Below are 18,370 nucleotides of genomic sequence, written 5' to 3' on the forward strand. Positions count from 1 at the left end.
AACTGATTAGCTTACTGACTAAGACATCATAGTATAAAATGAGTATTTAACTATTATTTTTTGGTTCTTAATAGTATAATTCTCCTAAGTCATTTAACAAGTATTAAATAAGTAGTAAGCATTAAATTAAAAGGCATAAAAAAGTCATGAAAAAAGATGACCATATACAATGCCAAGTAAGAGATACACAATCGCTCCTTCCATTATGGCCCCTCAGAAGAAGGCACTCCTGATACCATGTTGCTCTTAGGCTTATACCATCAGATTTTGGATAGAGCAGATGCCATAGGCCAGTTAAATGCAGGACCTTCTCCATCGTCGATAGTCTTACATTGAAATATCTATCATAGACATGAATTATATAAGATTGGCTAGCCTAGCCTCCCATAACTTTGAGATAATATAAAGGAGTGTATTTTGGTTATTCCTTTTTTTTTTCTAGCTGTACTCTACTTGTATTCAAAAAAGAGAGTGCCTTACAGCTAAACACTATCTTCATCTTTATTTTTTTCTTCTTTTGTAGAATAATGTGTCCTAGAATAGCTCTCATCTAATTGACAATATATTCCTCTACTCCCTTTAACTATTGCCAGTAGAGTTCTGGAGTCTAGAAAGAAAAAGGTATAGTCCAATCTTGATGCATTTCACTTGAGTTCTTCATTTGGTAGTATTGCCTCCCTGATTCCACTTTGAAATTTTTGTCTTCATTTCAAAGTGTTCCACTATTTTTTTTTAAATTCACGTGTAGAGATGATATAAAACAACAGGGAAGAAGTGGAATATGCTCTTCTTTTCCCTAGGGATTTAGAGGTAACATCAACTCTCTTTTCATGAAGGAAATGTAGGAGCATGAAACCCCTTGCCTGTTTCTTTTTGTCAGTCTTCATAAAAATTGTATGACGTGTGGCCATTAGAATTAGTCAGGTACAGTTTGATCTTTTACATGACAATTTCTTAGGAGTCCATGAAGTGTGTATTTACATTCAAAGGCATTATTCCTACTTGCCTATGGCTGTTTGGGGTCCAGGGCAGGGAAATAGAACACCTTAGAATTGAATTTTTAGACTTGTCTTTTTAGCAATGTTATTATATACCCTTTAAGTTTTAAAAATAAAATGAGGCCTTGCAAGCAAGCTAGCATATTTTAAAAAAATCTCCCTGTCACAAAAAAGCAAGTTCAACACCAATCTAAATTTTACATTGAGTATGTTTAATCAGGCAAGAGGCTACCTTCTGTTTCACATCAGGTTCCTTTAGATTGTTATGTGTATCCATGTGGGTAAAAGATATATTCTTTTGAGGATCAAAACTTATTTCCAAGAAAGGGTGCATAATTTCTGTATGGTTAGAAAGGCCAGTATTTTGTTCTTTTTAGTTTATGTTGCTGGTGAGACATAAAAAGCCACATCCCAGCTTTTCTCAACACCTATTTTGTTGCAGTGCACCAAGACTCAGTAGCTTTTATCTTTTGTCTGAGCATAAAACATGGGCTAGCCTGTCTCATGTATTTATTAATTTCTACTTTTAAAGAACTGAAAGCTTCCACATTGCTGCTGGTAGTCTTAAATGCCTTTGGGATCTTTACATTTCAGACATAAAGGTTGTGTTCTACAAGTTTTTCATGTCGCCATAAAACACTAAAGTTGAACAGGCAGACTAAGGGCTAACTTTTGCCTGTTCATATTTAAGACAGAGAGGTTTCTGGGAAAGAAACTCAAAGCAAAGACATGAAGGTTGGTATGTGACACCAAGTCTCTCATCAAAAATCTGTATTGTCATCCCTGGAGTGACCTAATCTCTCTATGACTCACTGGTTTAAAGGCAACCCATATCCAAGGTGGTTAGGTAATACTGGAGCGTAAAATCTTATTTTATCAACTACTCTTTTTTAAAATGGGATTTTCCCAATAAATAATAATTGTTTATATATAACAGACTGATGTTGAAGGTGTACCATGTTCTAGGAACTACAATATATCACTGACTAGATTACTAACAAGCACATAGGAATATGTTGACCTATACTGAGTGATGCACTGGTAAATCTATTGCAAGTTAATGCTCCAACACATCACTCCAGTGAACATCATGGCATAGGAATGAGATGGAGTACAAATTATTTAATCTTGAGATCATACTTGTGCCTCACAGTGAGGCTTGATGCTGAAGTTCTTCATAAATCATAACAATCCACAATTTCAATTGTGATTTATCCTGAATACCTGCTGCTTCTATACCACAGTAAACTTGAAAATGTGGGCAGTTTCAAAGTGGACACTGTCTCTAGTGTATGGGTAGTAACTACATGTCTTATGCTATGATAATTTTCCTGGTTGCTATCGTGTCTCTGTATTGTACTTTGTCTATGCCAGCAGAATAACACATCTTGAATACAATAAATGTTTAGCATTAGATTCCAGAATCTATTTTGTATCTCATCTCCATTAGTGGGCTTTAGTAGCTATCATTTTCTTGAAATAAATCATAGTATTACCAACCAAGAAAACTTTGATATAGTAATATGAAGGACTTTGAGACCCCATTATGCTAGTGTGACTAATGATTTCATAAATGGATGAGTTCAGTCTCCAGATAAGTTTGATGTCCTCAGACTCAAATCTTTGACCCATAATCATGTGGTTTATCTTTCTAGTGTGGCTAGTCTCCAACAAAGATATTGGCTACTGACTTATAGATTCAGTATAGTCATTCATACTTGTGGTTTAAATAAGAATGTCTCCTGTAGGCTCAGATCTTTGAACGCTTTGACCTCAGTAGTTAGCACTATTGGGAGAAGTTTAGAAGGTGTGTCCTTGTTAGAAATATATCACTGGAGGTAGAATTTGCTATAACCAGTTTACTCTCTGATGGGGAAACTATTAACTGATAGTTTCAACCAATCACATTTAGTTAGGGTGTGGCCACCAAGAGCCCATCTAAGTCGCCAACAACTATCTATGATTTGTGTTTATGCTTGAGAATGGGATCTTGCTAAACTTCCTACCCTGGCCAACATGCCTACAACTTGTTGCCATGCCTCTCCATCATGATGGACCCTTATCTTTCAAAAACCATGAGCCAAAGTAAACATTTTCCTCTTTAGTTGTCCTGTTCACAGTTATTTTATCACAGGAACGTAAAACTAACTAGTATGCCACCTTAAACAAAATCCCATTGATTAGCTATGTCATATAATGGAGTCTCTAAAAGTCCGTTTTCTAGGGATACCTTTCAGAATCAAAAGCACCACAATAAGCTAAAAAGGGGACTAGAAATCTAAGGCGTAAGAAATCTACTCACAACATGATCCATCTGTCCATGTGTCTTTATTCTTTTCCTTTTTGATTTGTTACAAATATTCCCAGTATATATATACCCTTAAAACTAGCAATTTCCCACCCCTAGCAGGTTCTAGGACTGAAATTCTTTTGCCGCATAAAAGATCAGATAAGGGTTTTTCACATGCACACACACACAGAGAGAGAGAGAGAGAGAGAGAGAGAGAGAGAGAGAGAGAGATCTGTTATTGTCAGCTGAAAGGTGGGAGTGACTAGGGCATGTCCAGTGGACTCCTTAATGGAATTAAATCATTAGGGAAATTCAAGTGCTGATGGTTATCATGCATTTTTAGGTGGAAGATAAAAAAGCTAAAATGTTGATTTTCAGCTTGGTGTTTTTATTCTCTCCCAGAGTGCATAGAATCAGTTAACCAAGCAACCTATATAAACAGTCAGGGAGCAACCACGACTCTTGATCAGATAGCACATAAGCCAGACACTATGGGTCTATAGGTCTGGAGTATACCTCTAAATGGTAGAGACAAGGAGTAGAGCTAGGCCTCTAAATTATCAGTTCATGTGTATACTATTATCAGTCATTCTGGTCAGAGGGCGATTGCATGGCTGTAGCGCCAGAGGGAAAGAAGTCTTTTTCCAGTAGCAGTTAATTATCTCTTCTGCTGTCCCTGAGAGTAAAACACAAGCCATACATTTCCTGAATTAAAAATCATCAGTACCCTGAGGTTAAAGTGGACATACGGAGTTAAGATTCTTTTAAGTGGAATAAAACCAGAGCAGCAGCTTGGGCAGGTAGTAATTCTATGTCCTTGGAGATCTGTGAATATATGAAATGGAATGTTCTTTCCTGGACTCTAAACACTGACCAATGCCTGCTGATAAAGAAAATTGTAGAAAGCAGATCTCTGTGTTTTCTTAGGAGGGAGGAACAGAAGCCTGGCAATAAGAAACTGTTTTCACACATAGCTTGGGGAAATAGTTCTGAACTATAGAAATTAATTCCCAGATATGTACCAAAAGGCAATTTGCAACAGAGAAAATCTACAGCAAATGACAGCTACTTATTCACAAAGCAATAATGCCAAAAAAGCATTGCCTTTTGGTGTAAAAACATTTACCAAATCCTTTTGCTTTTGATAAGTCACTTGTAAAAAGAGGGCTGAGAAATTATTGTACAATGTTGGGCCTTGTAGCAGGCATACATCATCTCACAGATGCCTGGGGCCATTCCTAGAATTAGGCCAACACCAAATGCTTCAAAAAAGGGCAAAAATGTGTCTTAACATGAGCCCTGCAGTGATTTCTCCTATACTTGACATTGACATTCTGGAATGTTTGGTGAAGAGACTTATGTCATTTAACCATGCTTAGGCCTAACTTTTTCTTCTTCTATACACTGAATAGAACTGTGCTACTCACATGCAGAACAGCTTAATGATTAAAAAACAAATCTGGGCTTATAGGATTTGCCCTGAAACTTAGTTACTGATGTGTCCTTCATTGTTGTACGAGGCTGCTTGTTCATTCTCGGCTGCCCAGATCACGAAATAATCACTCAGAAACTATATTATTTAAGTAGTAGGAGGCCGCTAGTTTGTTTCCTGGCCTTCTGAAATAGTCACACAGAAACTGTATTAATTAAATCACTGCTTGGTCTATTAGCTCTAGCTTCTTACTGGCTAGCTCTTACATCTTAATTTAACACATTTCTATTAATCTGTATATCACCACGTGGCTGTGGCTTACCAGCAAAGTTCTGACTTTTTTGTCCCTGGTGATGGCTATATGGTATCTCCTTAACTCCACCTTCTTTCTCCCAGCATTCGGTTTAGTTTCCCTGACTAGCTTTGTTTTGCTCTGCTATAGGCTCAAAGCAGTTTCTTTATTCATTAACCAATAAAAGCAACACATATACGAAAGGACTTCACACACCATTTCCCCTTTACTGTTTAAACGAAAAAAGAAGGTTTTAACTTTAATGTAGTAAAATTACATATAACAAGACAAGTATCAAACAAGAATTACACTTATAATATTTATATCTAATTTATCTTTTATTATAGCTAAGGGAAACTATAACTATCTATTCTCCAACTCCATCAAAGACTCCATAAGGATATAATATTACCAAAGTAAATAGAAAGTGCATTGTAAGCAACTTCCAAAACTCTAAAATTAACAGAGACACCTTGTTGTCTGGAGAGTCACCCAAAGTTATTCTCTATGTTTAGGGCATCCACTTCAGCCTACAGGCCCATTGTACCTGACAGACTTTTCCATAAAGCAGGAAATTTCAAAGGCAGTATGACTATATTAGCAGTTTGTCAGTCACTTTGTTCTGTGTCCTGCAGAATGTCTTGCAGACTCTTTTATGAAGCAGGAACCCTGAAGGATTGTCTCACCTTTAGTCAAGTTCAGGAATCATTTCTCTGTGAGTCCTGCATGTCCAGTTCATACAGCATAGCATCAAGCAGTCCAGGCAAGTGCAGTTTCTTGCTCAAATGGCTAACCAACACGATAAGGAACCTCTTCAATTCCCATCATCCTCTTGAAGTAGATTGGTGCTGCCAAGAGCAGATGTGTCTCATTGTCATGAAAAGTCCTAACTTCCTAAAACATTTTAAATGCCATATTCTGAATGTCTCTGAAAGATTTGAAGAATACCTATCTAACTGAAATATATCTCTATATATCTAGAAAACCTAACTAACATGACTACAAGCTTGAATATTATAGATGATTATCTACTAACCTATATTTCTTAATTATACATTACATTTTAAATGAGGTGCATAAATATACATATAACAAAATTGACTTTAAATTTGTATCAATAAACCAAGATCTATACCAATGCAAAATATCCATCTCTATACCTCTTCATCTCAATGATTATTGTAGTTTTCACATTGTAAGTTTATGATTTAAATTGTTGTGGTAAATATTTTTATTCATGTTATTACTATTTGAAATATATAAACATGTATGTTTTTCTTTATAGAGGCTTTTGAAACTATTTAATAACATATTCTTTGTATAACATTTCTTTGACTCTTTTTGTCATTTGGTTCATTTTGCCCTCTCTTCTTCGGTAGAAGCTCCTCTTCAATTTGGCAGAACATTCCAAATCAGGGAAGCTAGAGTTCCTTTTCCATTTTGTTTCTGTGAATTTGTTTTTATAAGTGTTTTTTAAAAATGGTTACGCAATTTCAATTGAAATTGCGTAACCATTTTGTGATAGCATTCTCTCTCCTTTTCCAACACCTAGTCCAATTAGAAAGAGTTTTGTTTTTAAATGTGTGAATGTGACAATTACCATTAGAAAATATTCTGATTCTAAAGTAGGAGAACTTTATAAAAAAACACTTGATCATTTGTTTATGCTTTTGTGTCATTTACTGAGAAGAAAATGAAAATTCCAGTGAACAGTAGATATTTTTTCATTGATGAGCAAAATAACATCAGCAGCCTTGAACTGTGCATGTTCTTCAAATGTGATGAGAAAAGTATGAGTTTCCATTTAAGTTCCAGCTTTGCAAAAATATAATATAAAAGATTTCCTGTAATAATTTATTCTCCAAAGAATATGAATATGTATATATATATATATATATAGTTTATTGTCATTTTTGTAGAAAGTAAACACTACACCTTCTGTTACAGACTGATGTGATTTTTTTTCAATTTGTGGTTATTTTTGTGGTCTCCTGCTTCTCAGGGGGTCACTCATTGTTTTGAATGGATTGACAGATGGTCTTTAACTTAGCAATGCCCAGGCAATAGGAGCAGTTAAGAACAAACGATAATTGCTATCTTTTATCTTCAGCTCTAGCCTGTACTCTTTATAACACCTTTCATTCATTATTATTTACTTTCCTGTCCACACAGGTGAGCTTCTTTTACAAGGCCCCGTGTTTATCAAAGAGCCCAGCAACAGTGTTTTCCCCGTTGGTTCAGAGGATAAAAAAATAACTTTAAATTGTGAAGCAAGAGGCAACCCTTCACCTCATTACAGGTAATGTGGAAAGGTTGACTGTGTAAAGGAAAATGGAGGAATTGTAATTAGTCTAGCTTCAGTATATTCTGCTCTCTGTAAGGTGTGATAGATATATAGTACAGTAGACCTGTGGTGTGTTCAATAGAACTGATTCAATGAGCATTTGAATCTTTAAGGCAATATGTCTGAACTAAGGGAAAAAAACATAGAATTTCTTAATGCTTTGTCTTTTCACTAATTTATAGTGTAGTTTAATTTATATTGTTTTTACATTGCAAATTAAGTTATAAAGGTATCAAGAAGACATTGTTGTCTTTAAATCAAGTGGTGTTTGAATCATTTTTTTAATACACTCTTGTCCCCCCTTTCTTTGCTTATACTGGGTATGTGTTCAGAAGCTCAATCAATGTGGAAGAATGAAATATATTTTACATAAATAATTTAAATTATTTTGAAGATAATATTATTCCATTCATCATATTTTTAAAAAATCATATTAAAATCTTCACTTTCAAAATTATGTAAAACCTGTTCCCTGAAACCTTCAACTGTCAGGAAAAAAAGTATAAGTGAAGAAAAAGCTGGATTTTCATCTTAAGATAAAAATGTCAACGTTTTGGAAAATGATCAGGATTATATGATGGGATGAGTATTTACTTGATTAAATAACACAAGATTAACAAGTTTTAGTCAGGGGTACTTAGGGAACCCAATTTAATGAAGAGATGAATTATTTATAATTAGCATATGCTGCTTTCATAGAAGTGGCTGGGGCAGAGTGTTCCAGGCACCTTCAGAGCAGCATGCACCTCAAGTGCTTGCTAATACCTGCATCAAAGCTATTTACACAATTCCTGGACTTTGCAGAAGAAGGACCCTTCCTGCTACATTAATAAAAGCATATAGCTTCAGAGTCATTATTTAGATCTTATTGAGCCTCTATTGTTCTTTGAAGTCGTATAAATAATAGACGCTAACAATCTTTGTTAAAGTGGGTCAAGCTTGCCTTAGAAAAAGACTTTCAGATTTATGCACCTGAAAGTAATCAAGGTCATTCTTTTAATGTATTAACAGTCTACTTACAGAACACCTATTGTGTACTTTCAACAAAATATGCATTAACCTCATATGTTGACTGGTCTGAATTAGAGTTGTGGATGCAGGGAACTTTTTACTCTACTTCTTCTTCTTACTATAGAATTAAGAACAATATTAAGAAAACAAAAAATGATTTTATGAGATGTTTAGATGAGTATTAGTATGCGTATTAGTACATTCAGCATCTGGAAATATTACTTCTTTGGTGGAAAATAAACAGATAATTTGAAGGCAATTTTATCTTGAAAGTACAGCTATTCACACTTATCTAAAGATTTCTGACACCTTACTAAGACTATTTCTGCCGATAATAGAACACTTTTATATACAGGGCTTTAAATATGATGAATCCACGTAGTTATAAGTAAGTTTGTTATTTTTCTGTCATGGATGGAGAGTTGTATTCTCATATTTATCTTATGAATTATTTGGTGATAAATGTATTCAGTGAAAAAATTGTCAAGACACAAGATATTGTCACAGAGGAATGTATTTCTAAATGAGAAGATTAATTATGTTTGTAGAATGTTATCAAATAGCCAGATGTCTTGAGTTTGGAAACCTATAAATCTTTTGAAGTAATTATTATCTTGTGCACTAGGTATTCCAAGCAATGCTGTGGAGTCTGACTGTAAATATATTAGGTGTATGTATAAAATTTTGTGGACGAACTTTTGTCATTGATACATTTGGTAGTGACCCTTCTATTTTGTTGTATTCTCTGGAATACCAATCTAGCATTTGTTATGTTTCAGTTCATGGAAAATCTATATCTGAGAAGAGGAAATACATGGCTTTTATTGATTTGTTGATATGGTATTTGATAAATGAAATTTAATGTGATACATATTGTTTCAAAATCCTTGGTTGCTAGCCAAATGGAACAGACACTTTTATCATAGCTTTAAAGATTTTCTGAACTGAGGATTTCTAACAATATGGAATTTTACTTGTGCTAACAGTTTATAATTACTGTGAACTGAAGGCTAGAAGCACAAGGGAATCTCTTCATTCTGAGAGGCATTATGCTTCCCTTGAATCCTAGCACCTGGGAGGCAGAGACAGGCATATGTCTATGAGAGACAAGCCTTGTCTGTACAGCTAGTCTAGGATGGCAAGGGGTACACAGAAAAATCCTGTCTCAAAAAAAAAACCTTATCATTCTTTAAATGATTTATCAGAAAGTCATTCTTACTTTCTATATTCTACTTTCTAAATTACCGAGTTTAGAAGCACTATAATAACAAAAATGAGTATTATTTATTTGAGCACTAAAATATTATTATTTATCATGTAATTATAAATACATAGGTGGACGAATAGTAAGCCAGATTCTGAGCCAAGGAGGGAAATAATGAACTCATGAAGTCACTCATTGAAAGTGACCCAGTCATGTTCCTGAACATTCAGAACAAAGACTAAGAATCATATGAGAATTTGTCCTTTCAAAGCACAAAGAGACTGTCCTGGGAGCCAGAGCAAATCTTCCCCATGAGTGATCCTGTCCCTGTTATTTCTCCCTTGGGTAAAGATAACTCTTAATTGGTCGTATTAGAAATCCAAAAGTTCAGAAATTCTCATGAGAAGTTACTCCTTTAAAGGTCTAATTGAAAATTTTATTCTTTCTCTTACCTTTCCCTGCCAGTACCCTAAAGCTCACATTTAAAGGTTAATTAGTATTCAGTCTGACTGTAATTGCTAACGGTGCTGTAAGAGGTTACCTTAAGGAAGTATTAATACTTAATGTTCAACGTAAAGGATTTTTCTCTCATTCCTTCATTGGACACCAAATTTCTAATATTGGATGAAGGTGTCCACTTGGAAGGATTAGTGTCATATCCATTGATACAACTCTGTACTTAAAGAACCACAGATATAGACTAAACAGTAGTAGACACACTAGACACACACACACACACACCATACAAACACCACACACACACCACAAACTCCGCACACACACACATTCCCACACACATACAGATCAAGCAAGTAACAAAGTCAAATAAAATAGGACTACCCAAAGGATTCATAGATTCTTTGATTATGTACATTTGATTCTTTGATTATGAATTCATACATTTATCTATGAGCATACCAGGCTGGCCTCGAACTCACAGAGATCCGCCTGCCTCTGCCTCCCAAGTGCTGGGATTAAAGGCGTGTGCCACCACTACCTGGTCAGCTCTGCTTTTTATACCTACTAAAGGCTGAAAAAAAAAATTCCTGAGGCTGAATGTGGTCCCAGGCATTCTATGTATTTTTATCTCTTAGAAACATGGAAATGTTGCAAGGGAGGGCCCACTTGTTCTTCCCGGCCACCTGGCTAGCTTAGACCTGAAATAATCCCACAAAAACTATATTAATTAAATCACTGCTTGGAGCATTACCTCTAGCTTCTTATTGGCTAACTCTTACATTTTATTTATTTATTTATTTTATTTATTTATTTATTTTATTTATTTTTTTTTTTGTTGAAAAAAAATTTTCCGCCTCCTCCCCGCCTTCCATTTCCCTCCCCCTCCTCCCGCCCCTCTCCCCCTCCCCCCACTCCGGACTCTCTGAACATGGCGGACAATGAGAGCTGATGAAAGGCCAAGGACAATGGCACGGGGTTTTGATCCTACTTCATGTTCTGGCTTTGTGGGAGCCTAGACAGTTTGGATGTTCACCTTCCTAGACCTGGATGGAGTGGGGAGGACCTTTGACTTTCCACAGGGCAGGGAATCCTATTAATCTGTATATTACCATGAGGTTGTAGCCTATCAACAAAGTTCCAGCACATCTGTCTCCAGCGTCAGATCCATGGCATCCCCTAACTCTGCCCTTCTTCCTCCCAGCATTTAGTTCAGTCCTCTCCACCTACCTAAGATCTGTCCTGTCAGGCCAAGGCAATTTCTTTAACCAATACAAGCAACACATAGACAGAAGGACCTCCCACACCATAGAAACATTCTATTTTAGATCAAAAGATTAATTTAAATATTCACTTTATTGGTCACATAAACCACATTTTAAATACTTGCTGGACACATGTGACTATTTGCTGCAATACTGGAGATTATGGATGTCATATGTATATTTCTAGAATATCCCATTTTGTACCACTGATCCATACCTACTCTGGGTTTTACAACATATCATTTAACATTTTTTATATTCATACATTCCATTTTGTTCCCAAGAGAGCAAACAGAATATCAATCTCATTGAGCTCTTTCAAATAGGTAAGATATTTTAATGAAGTACAGTGTGGGGAGTCTTGAAAGCAGAAGAGCTAAGATAAACTTTTCACACAAATGAAGACTTTTCTGGTTTACTTTAAGCAGGATTTCAAGGGATGAGCCCAAATTTTGCATGTATTTAAATTATTGTTAGTTAACTACTTGTGGTTAGTATAAAAACTGGAAAATAAAGTAATACAATAATTTTTGTTCTATCATTTCTTCAAAGAATGGATAAAAAGGAAGTTTATTTCTTGTCTCTTCACACACACACACACACACACACACACACACACACAAACCCATCCACAAAGAATGCTAAACATTATCCTCTTCATAACACTACATTTGGCTATATGTCTGTGGTGGATGATATACAATCTATGTATGTGCAGTTATTTTTTAGAAATTATAAATATAGATATAATATAACATATATCACATATGTTGTTTATATGCTATTTTCTATTTATTATATACTAAATCACATGATAACCTACACTTAATTTTAATTTAGTTTGTGCATTATATCCTTGCATAACTCCTATTACTATATAGATCTGTTGACAATATGTAGCAAATAAGAGCTCTTTTCCTCTAAATTATCATAACCTGTAAGTACATGTCATCACTTCTGCCAGTTTTCTAAACCTGGACTCTTAGGCTCAGCTATGTTTGACATTGTAATTTCTCCCGTTACAGAGCTCTGGTTCGCACAATTACACTTAGTCACTAAGAGCAGTGAAAAATTCACTGAAATAGTTGCAAATTATTTTTTTCTTAAAAAAAAAAAACCATCTCTATAGTTTCTGAGGCTGATAGAAGTAGATACCTCACACAAGGTATTTAAAACAAGACTATACCACCATCCTGTCACCAAGCCTTCCCGCTATTCTCACTTCTCAGCTTCTTACTGCCATGTGCCTGGCCATGGCACCTTAACATTCTTGTATTACACAATGAACTGTGCTTGTCCTAATAGGATGTCATTCTCCTAGAATAATGATGCTCACTGTAGCTCACTAGCAAACAGTGAGAGCTTACTTCGTGGCTTGAAAAAGATCCATAATGAAATTGACAAGAAGAAAAGATGGGAATTAAGAAGGAGATCATGTTTCAGAATTTAAAAATGTTATTGTAAAACTACAGCTACATTGTAGTAATTTATTCTTTTCTAGATATTATAGTTTGGATTAAGTCCTCCTTGTTGGTTTCATTTGACAAAAGTTTATCTTGAGGTATCCAAGATTGCTTAAATGAATCTAAACTTCCTGATAGCTTCCCCACAATATCACCTCTCATAAAATAATTCATCTTTCCAGTTAGTGTCATCAGTTGTTTCTGGTCATATCAGAAAGATGTGAAATAAACACCAATATTGGGAACAGAGCACATTTAATAGGAAGATAAAGAGTAACTTTCAGACATTAAAGGTATCGTGTAACCCAATAAATCACATATTTTTGTTTTTTGTTATGTTTTTAGGTAGAATGAAGAGGGTGATATGAATAATATTGATAAAAATTAAATTATATTAACTGGCTCATTTTTGCATGCTTAACGACTGACTGATTGGGCACAGGATGTTCTTATTTCCTGTGTCAGAATCACATGGTGCATAGCAACTTCAGAGGAAAATATGGAAAATCTTACCAGAAAATTTCAAATTTATGTGGGGAATGCAAATCTTCCAAGCAAATTGCATAACTCTTAGAATAGTATTAAGACAATCACTGATGGATTTGAACTATGTTATAATATACATAACCTAGAGCGGTTTTAGTTAATTGTACCACTAATCTGTAGTATATTTGTTGTGTGTGTATGTGTGTGTTTTAATATTTAAGATGTATTAGTAAATAAAAACTGGCAGTCTGCATTATGAATTACATTTTTACAATGATTTTTTTTAAAACATAGTATCCAAAGTTAACTCATTTCAATTATTGCTGATGCTTAAATAGTTATTTTTGGATAAAGTATTGAATATGTAAATTCATACATTCATTCTTTCAAAGGCTGCAATTATTCTCATCACTTCAGTAAACACAATAACAAACATTGCAGCAACCACAAAAGCATTTGCTTATTAACTTGAAAGCTGCTTCTAAAACCACAGATTGCTTCTGTGATTACATTACTAAATTTTCTGTCAAAGCCCAAATAAAGTATCGCCTATTGCCTTAACAAGCGCTTAGCATGGGCTTATTTCCCAAACACAACTCCAAACCCCCAAAGATTCTGGTATAATTTGATTCCTTTTTGCTTTGTTTTATCCTGTGGGGAAAATGTAAAATTTATTTTTCTCCAACTTCTTGTTTATGCTTGGGGTTCACTCACCAGATTTTGTATGGCAAAGCTGGCATCTCAAAGACAGTTACTTCATGCAATCCACTGTGAGGTTAATTATATCTTGCATTTATTTTATTTTATTTTATTTTTTTGCTTTCCATGTGAGGAATAAAAATCACCAATGACTTTATTTTAAGTAAGATACAGCCTCAAAATTACACTACACAACTATACAAAACGAAGCCTTCCTCAAACCCAATTCTATACGAAATTCTCAACAGTGTAGACTCATCATTTGTTGAGTGAAAATGGTGACTCATAACAGTGTAGACCTAGCTGTAGATTTTAATACACAAAAATATATATACATGTGTGTGTGTGTGTGTGTGCCTTGTGTATAACAACTGTATGAAAATAAAGACACAGCAACCTAATTTCCCTGATTTTACATTCTATTTCAGGGAAAGTAAGTCTCTGATGCTTCATAAGTACTTCCTAAGTTCAGGATGGCCTTAACCATGCATAGTCTCCAACAGTCCTTTGAAGCTTCCGAAAGTTCAGGCCGAACAATTCACGGAGTTGCACCCTGTGCTCAGTACCATGTACTTTATTATTTAGGTCTGTTAGTTCCAGTTCCAAAGGATGAAGCTCCCTAATTGTTTAACAAATTCAGATGGCAGCGTTCTTCATTGCCTTAAATTACAGTGACAGCAAATGATGTGTATGTTTGTATCCACTGCTGCTAGACCATACTTGTGTGGTGCTGCTTAAGAAGTCAGATCTAATCTGTTATCAGGATGGCAAATAAATCATAGGTATATGAAAACACTAGTTCAATCTCTGCCTGTTGTTTGCCTCTTGGCCTTGTCCATACCCAGTGGAGACTACATGGAACCTGCATATGTGTAGGCTGATTGGTTGAAACTTCTGTCAACAGTAATATGATACCAGATCTTAGAATTTTAAGAACAGATATGGTCACCATATTGCGTAAGCAGTAGCATTAAATCTTAAAAAGAGAGTTTTCTGCTTAGCATAGTAAAGGAATTTGTGTCAAACACACACACACACACACACACACACACACACACCATTCTTTGTCTTCCTTCCTCCTTCCCTTTAACTTGTTTAGTACTTTGGAAGACAATTACATGTATATTTTTACCTGTAGTTGTTTTAGCTTATTAAAAATAGCATTTAGAATTCTCTGTTCAGATCAGTGCCCCATTTTTTTTATTGGGTTCATTAGCATTTTAAAGTCTAGTTTCTTGAGTTCTTTATATATTTTGGAGATCAGACCTTTGTCTGTTGGAGGGTTGGTGAAGATCTTCTCCCAGTCAGTGGGTTGCCTTTTTGTCTTAGTGACAGTGTCCTTTGCTTTACAGAAGCCACTCAGTTTCAGGAGGTCCCATTTATTCAATGTTGTCCTTAATGTCTGTGCTGCTGGGGATAAACGTAGGAAGTGATCTCCTGTACCCATATGTTGTAGAGTACTTCCCACTTTTTCTTCTGTCAGGTTCAGTGTGTTCAGACTAATATTGAGGTCTTTAATCCATTTGGACTTGAGTTTTGTGCATGGTGATAGATATGGATCTATTTTCATTCTTCTACACGTTGACAACCAGTTCTGCCGGCACCATTTGTTGAAGATGCTCTCTTTTTTCCATTGAATACTTTTAGCTCCTTTATCAAAAATCAGGTGTTCATATGTTTGTGGGTTAAAATCAGGATCTTCTACTCGGTTCCATTGATCGACTTCTCTGTTTTTATGCCAATACCAAGCTGTTTTCAATACTGAGGCTCTGTAATAGAGTTTGAAGTCAGGGATGGTAATGCCTCCAGACAATCCTTTATTATATAAGATTGTTTTGGCTATCCTGGGTTTTTTGTTTCTCCATATAAAGTTGATTATTGTCCTCTCAAGATCTGTGAAGAATTTTGATGGGATTTTAATGGGGATTGCATTGAATCTAAAAAAAAAAAAAAAAAAAAAAAAAAAAAAATAGCATTTAGAGTGCTTATCGCTTAGAAATAGTTACTACCCATTTTGAAATGCTTACATATTCCTCATAGTATAAACAGAGACCACTGCCCCCCATGTGTGTTGCTGCCCTAAATAATTGTCTTCAGATGGCAATCTGCATTCAGCTCTACTACTCTATTCCCCGATTATCCCTCTCCCTTTCCTTTCTTAGCAGTTTTCCTGTTATGCTGAGGACCTAAAAGATTTACAAAAAGTGTATGAGTCAAATGTACACTTTCTCTTGTAGGCCAGAAATCACGGATCCCTAGTTTTATCTCTCAAAATAATCATTTCAAGTATTTGTTCAGATCCAAATTGGTGCAGAAAGTCAGGTTCAGGTGTGTTCCTCCACTGAGAATTAGTCAGCTCCTGATGCAAGTAATGGTAAACTGTGACACCCTTATGGATCATATAAAACAAACCTCCATCCATGTAGAAGAAGCATTTGAACACCAAAGGCTGGCGATGAACTTATAAGATCATTCTAGAGTGTTACAACATGATTATGCAGGCGTGCTTAATCCTATGACATTTACCACAAGCTAAAGAAACAAGGTTAGTCAGCTTCTGAAGCACAAGGTAAATGTTATATGATTGAAATTCTGCTCTGTGCAGCTCCACGAGCCATGGCTTTGTCTGCATGAGGTCCAAGTCCCAGGGAATAGGCTTCCAGAATAGAGTTTAGGTGTGTGTAAATTCACTCTTGGGAAGCTTGAAATTATGCACGGACTTCAGCAAGATTTCACTCTGATACTTGCGTGTTGTTTTTTTTTTTTATGAATTTTAAAATTTCTTGATCAAAAACGAAATCTGAAAGTATTAGATAGAATACTCAGTTTACAAAATGGAAAAACCTTACCAGATTCTAAACAGTTCTCAAGTTTGTGACCTTAATGTGTGATGTAACCCCTGTATTTTCTTTCAAGCTGAGTCCATTCTTCAGGCACTGAAACTCTTTGAGACCTGAAGTTCACACTCAAGAACCACACAACTGAATTTAAAACATTGCAAAAACAACTTAATAATGTTTAAAGAAAATTTAGAATTTTTTAATTTTTACCCTCATTTGTAACTGTTCTTAGGAACATGTTGCCCATGAGCTACAATTTGGACATACTTGCCAGTTCGTTGGATTGTTCTGGTCTGAAAAAAAAATGAGATTGAAATTTCCAGCAAATAAAATGTGTCTGGTTTACAGATTTACTTGGCCATATATTTTATTAAGGAGGAGCTATCGTGTCTTCAGTTTTCTAGATTATTTTCTCTTAATGATATTTTATGTGTTTTATTTGTATGTATACATGTGTCTGCTGGTATGAGTTTGTGTAAACCATGTGCATGAAGTGCTAACAGAAGCTGCAATACTGTCAGCTCCCCTGTAACTAGAGTTAGAGTCAGTTGTGAATTGCCTGGTGAAGGTGCTGGGAACCGAATCTAAGTCCTCTGCCAGAGCAGCCAATATCCCTATCCACTAAGCCAGTTTTCAAGCCCCAAGTTTGTTTCTATGCAGATGAAAATATGAGACATACCTACAAATCAGTCTCAAATATAAATATTTTGCTTTACAATCCTGGATGCACACTTTTGTTTCTCAGAATAAAGTAGCATTTGGAATTCCCATCCCAGAGCTAACATACACATCTCAGAGTTGAAAAAAAAAAAAAAAACCAAAACTCTTTTGAGTTTTTTATATAACTTCACATATAACTTTCAGCAAGTGAAAAGACATATCAATATTTAATAAGACACTGAGATATTTTCTAACACCAGGGGTTGTGTTGCATTGAATGATAGAGATTTAGTGTTTAAAAGGTGAAAAATAATTATGTTCTGTGAAAATTAACATTCTTCACCATAGCTCAAGAACATCTTAGCTCTGAAGAGTTTGGTGTGGAAGCACCCAGGCACATTTGCTGTAACAGAGACATTTTTAAAGAAAGGCCTTTTTACTTTTGTGCATAGTAAACTAATCTAGCAATTGTGCCCATATGATGAAAAACCAAGGTAAAGGAAGTCTGAAACATTTATACATAATAGAACAATCTTTCCATTTTTTGTTCTTTACTTGAAACTTAGGAATGATGGCTTTTAGATTGTAGACACTAACATAAAGTATTACCACAAATATTTTATGATCTCTTAAATCTTTTAAGCTATTAAATAGGCAAGAAGAAGTGATTCTCAATATTTTTTATTTATTTTTTATTGTTTTCCACACAGCTATTGAGCCTTTATTATTCATTAGCTAAACATAAAAACATAGTTTTTAAATGAAGACATTAGACATACTTAGGTCCCTAGAACTCTTTATCCTCAGTTATGATGCTGCTATTTTTCCCTCTAAAATCTGTACTTCATAGGTAATAAAAACATATATAGCTAGTAAGATAGTGCAGTTAGTGAAGTGCTTGCCTTGCACGAAAGAGGCTCTAAGTTAGAT

General features: G+C 35.0%; 1 protein-coding gene across 4 annotated transcripts in view; it reads left to right on the forward strand.

The window, feature by feature from the left end:
• The window catches only part of Cntn3 (contactin 3), a 397,003-nt gene that overhangs the window by 118,574 nt on the left and 260,059 nt on the right, over positions 1-18,370 (forward strand). For all 4 annotated transcript variants that reach the window (XM_057765759.1, XM_057765776.1, XM_057765784.1 and 1 more), the window contains exon 3: positions 7,185-7,311. In XM_057765759.1, the coding sequence (XP_057621742.1) occupies positions 7,185-7,311 (127 nt within the window). The remainder of the gene's footprint in view (positions 1-7,184; positions 7,312-18,370) is intronic.

The sequence above is a fragment of the Chionomys nivalis genome, chromosome 1 (genome assembly GCF_950005125.1).
Source record: "Chionomys nivalis chromosome 1, mChiNiv1.1, whole genome shotgun sequence".
Taxonomy (NCBI): Eukaryota; Metazoa; Chordata; class Mammalia; order Rodentia; family Cricetidae; genus Chionomys; species Chionomys nivalis.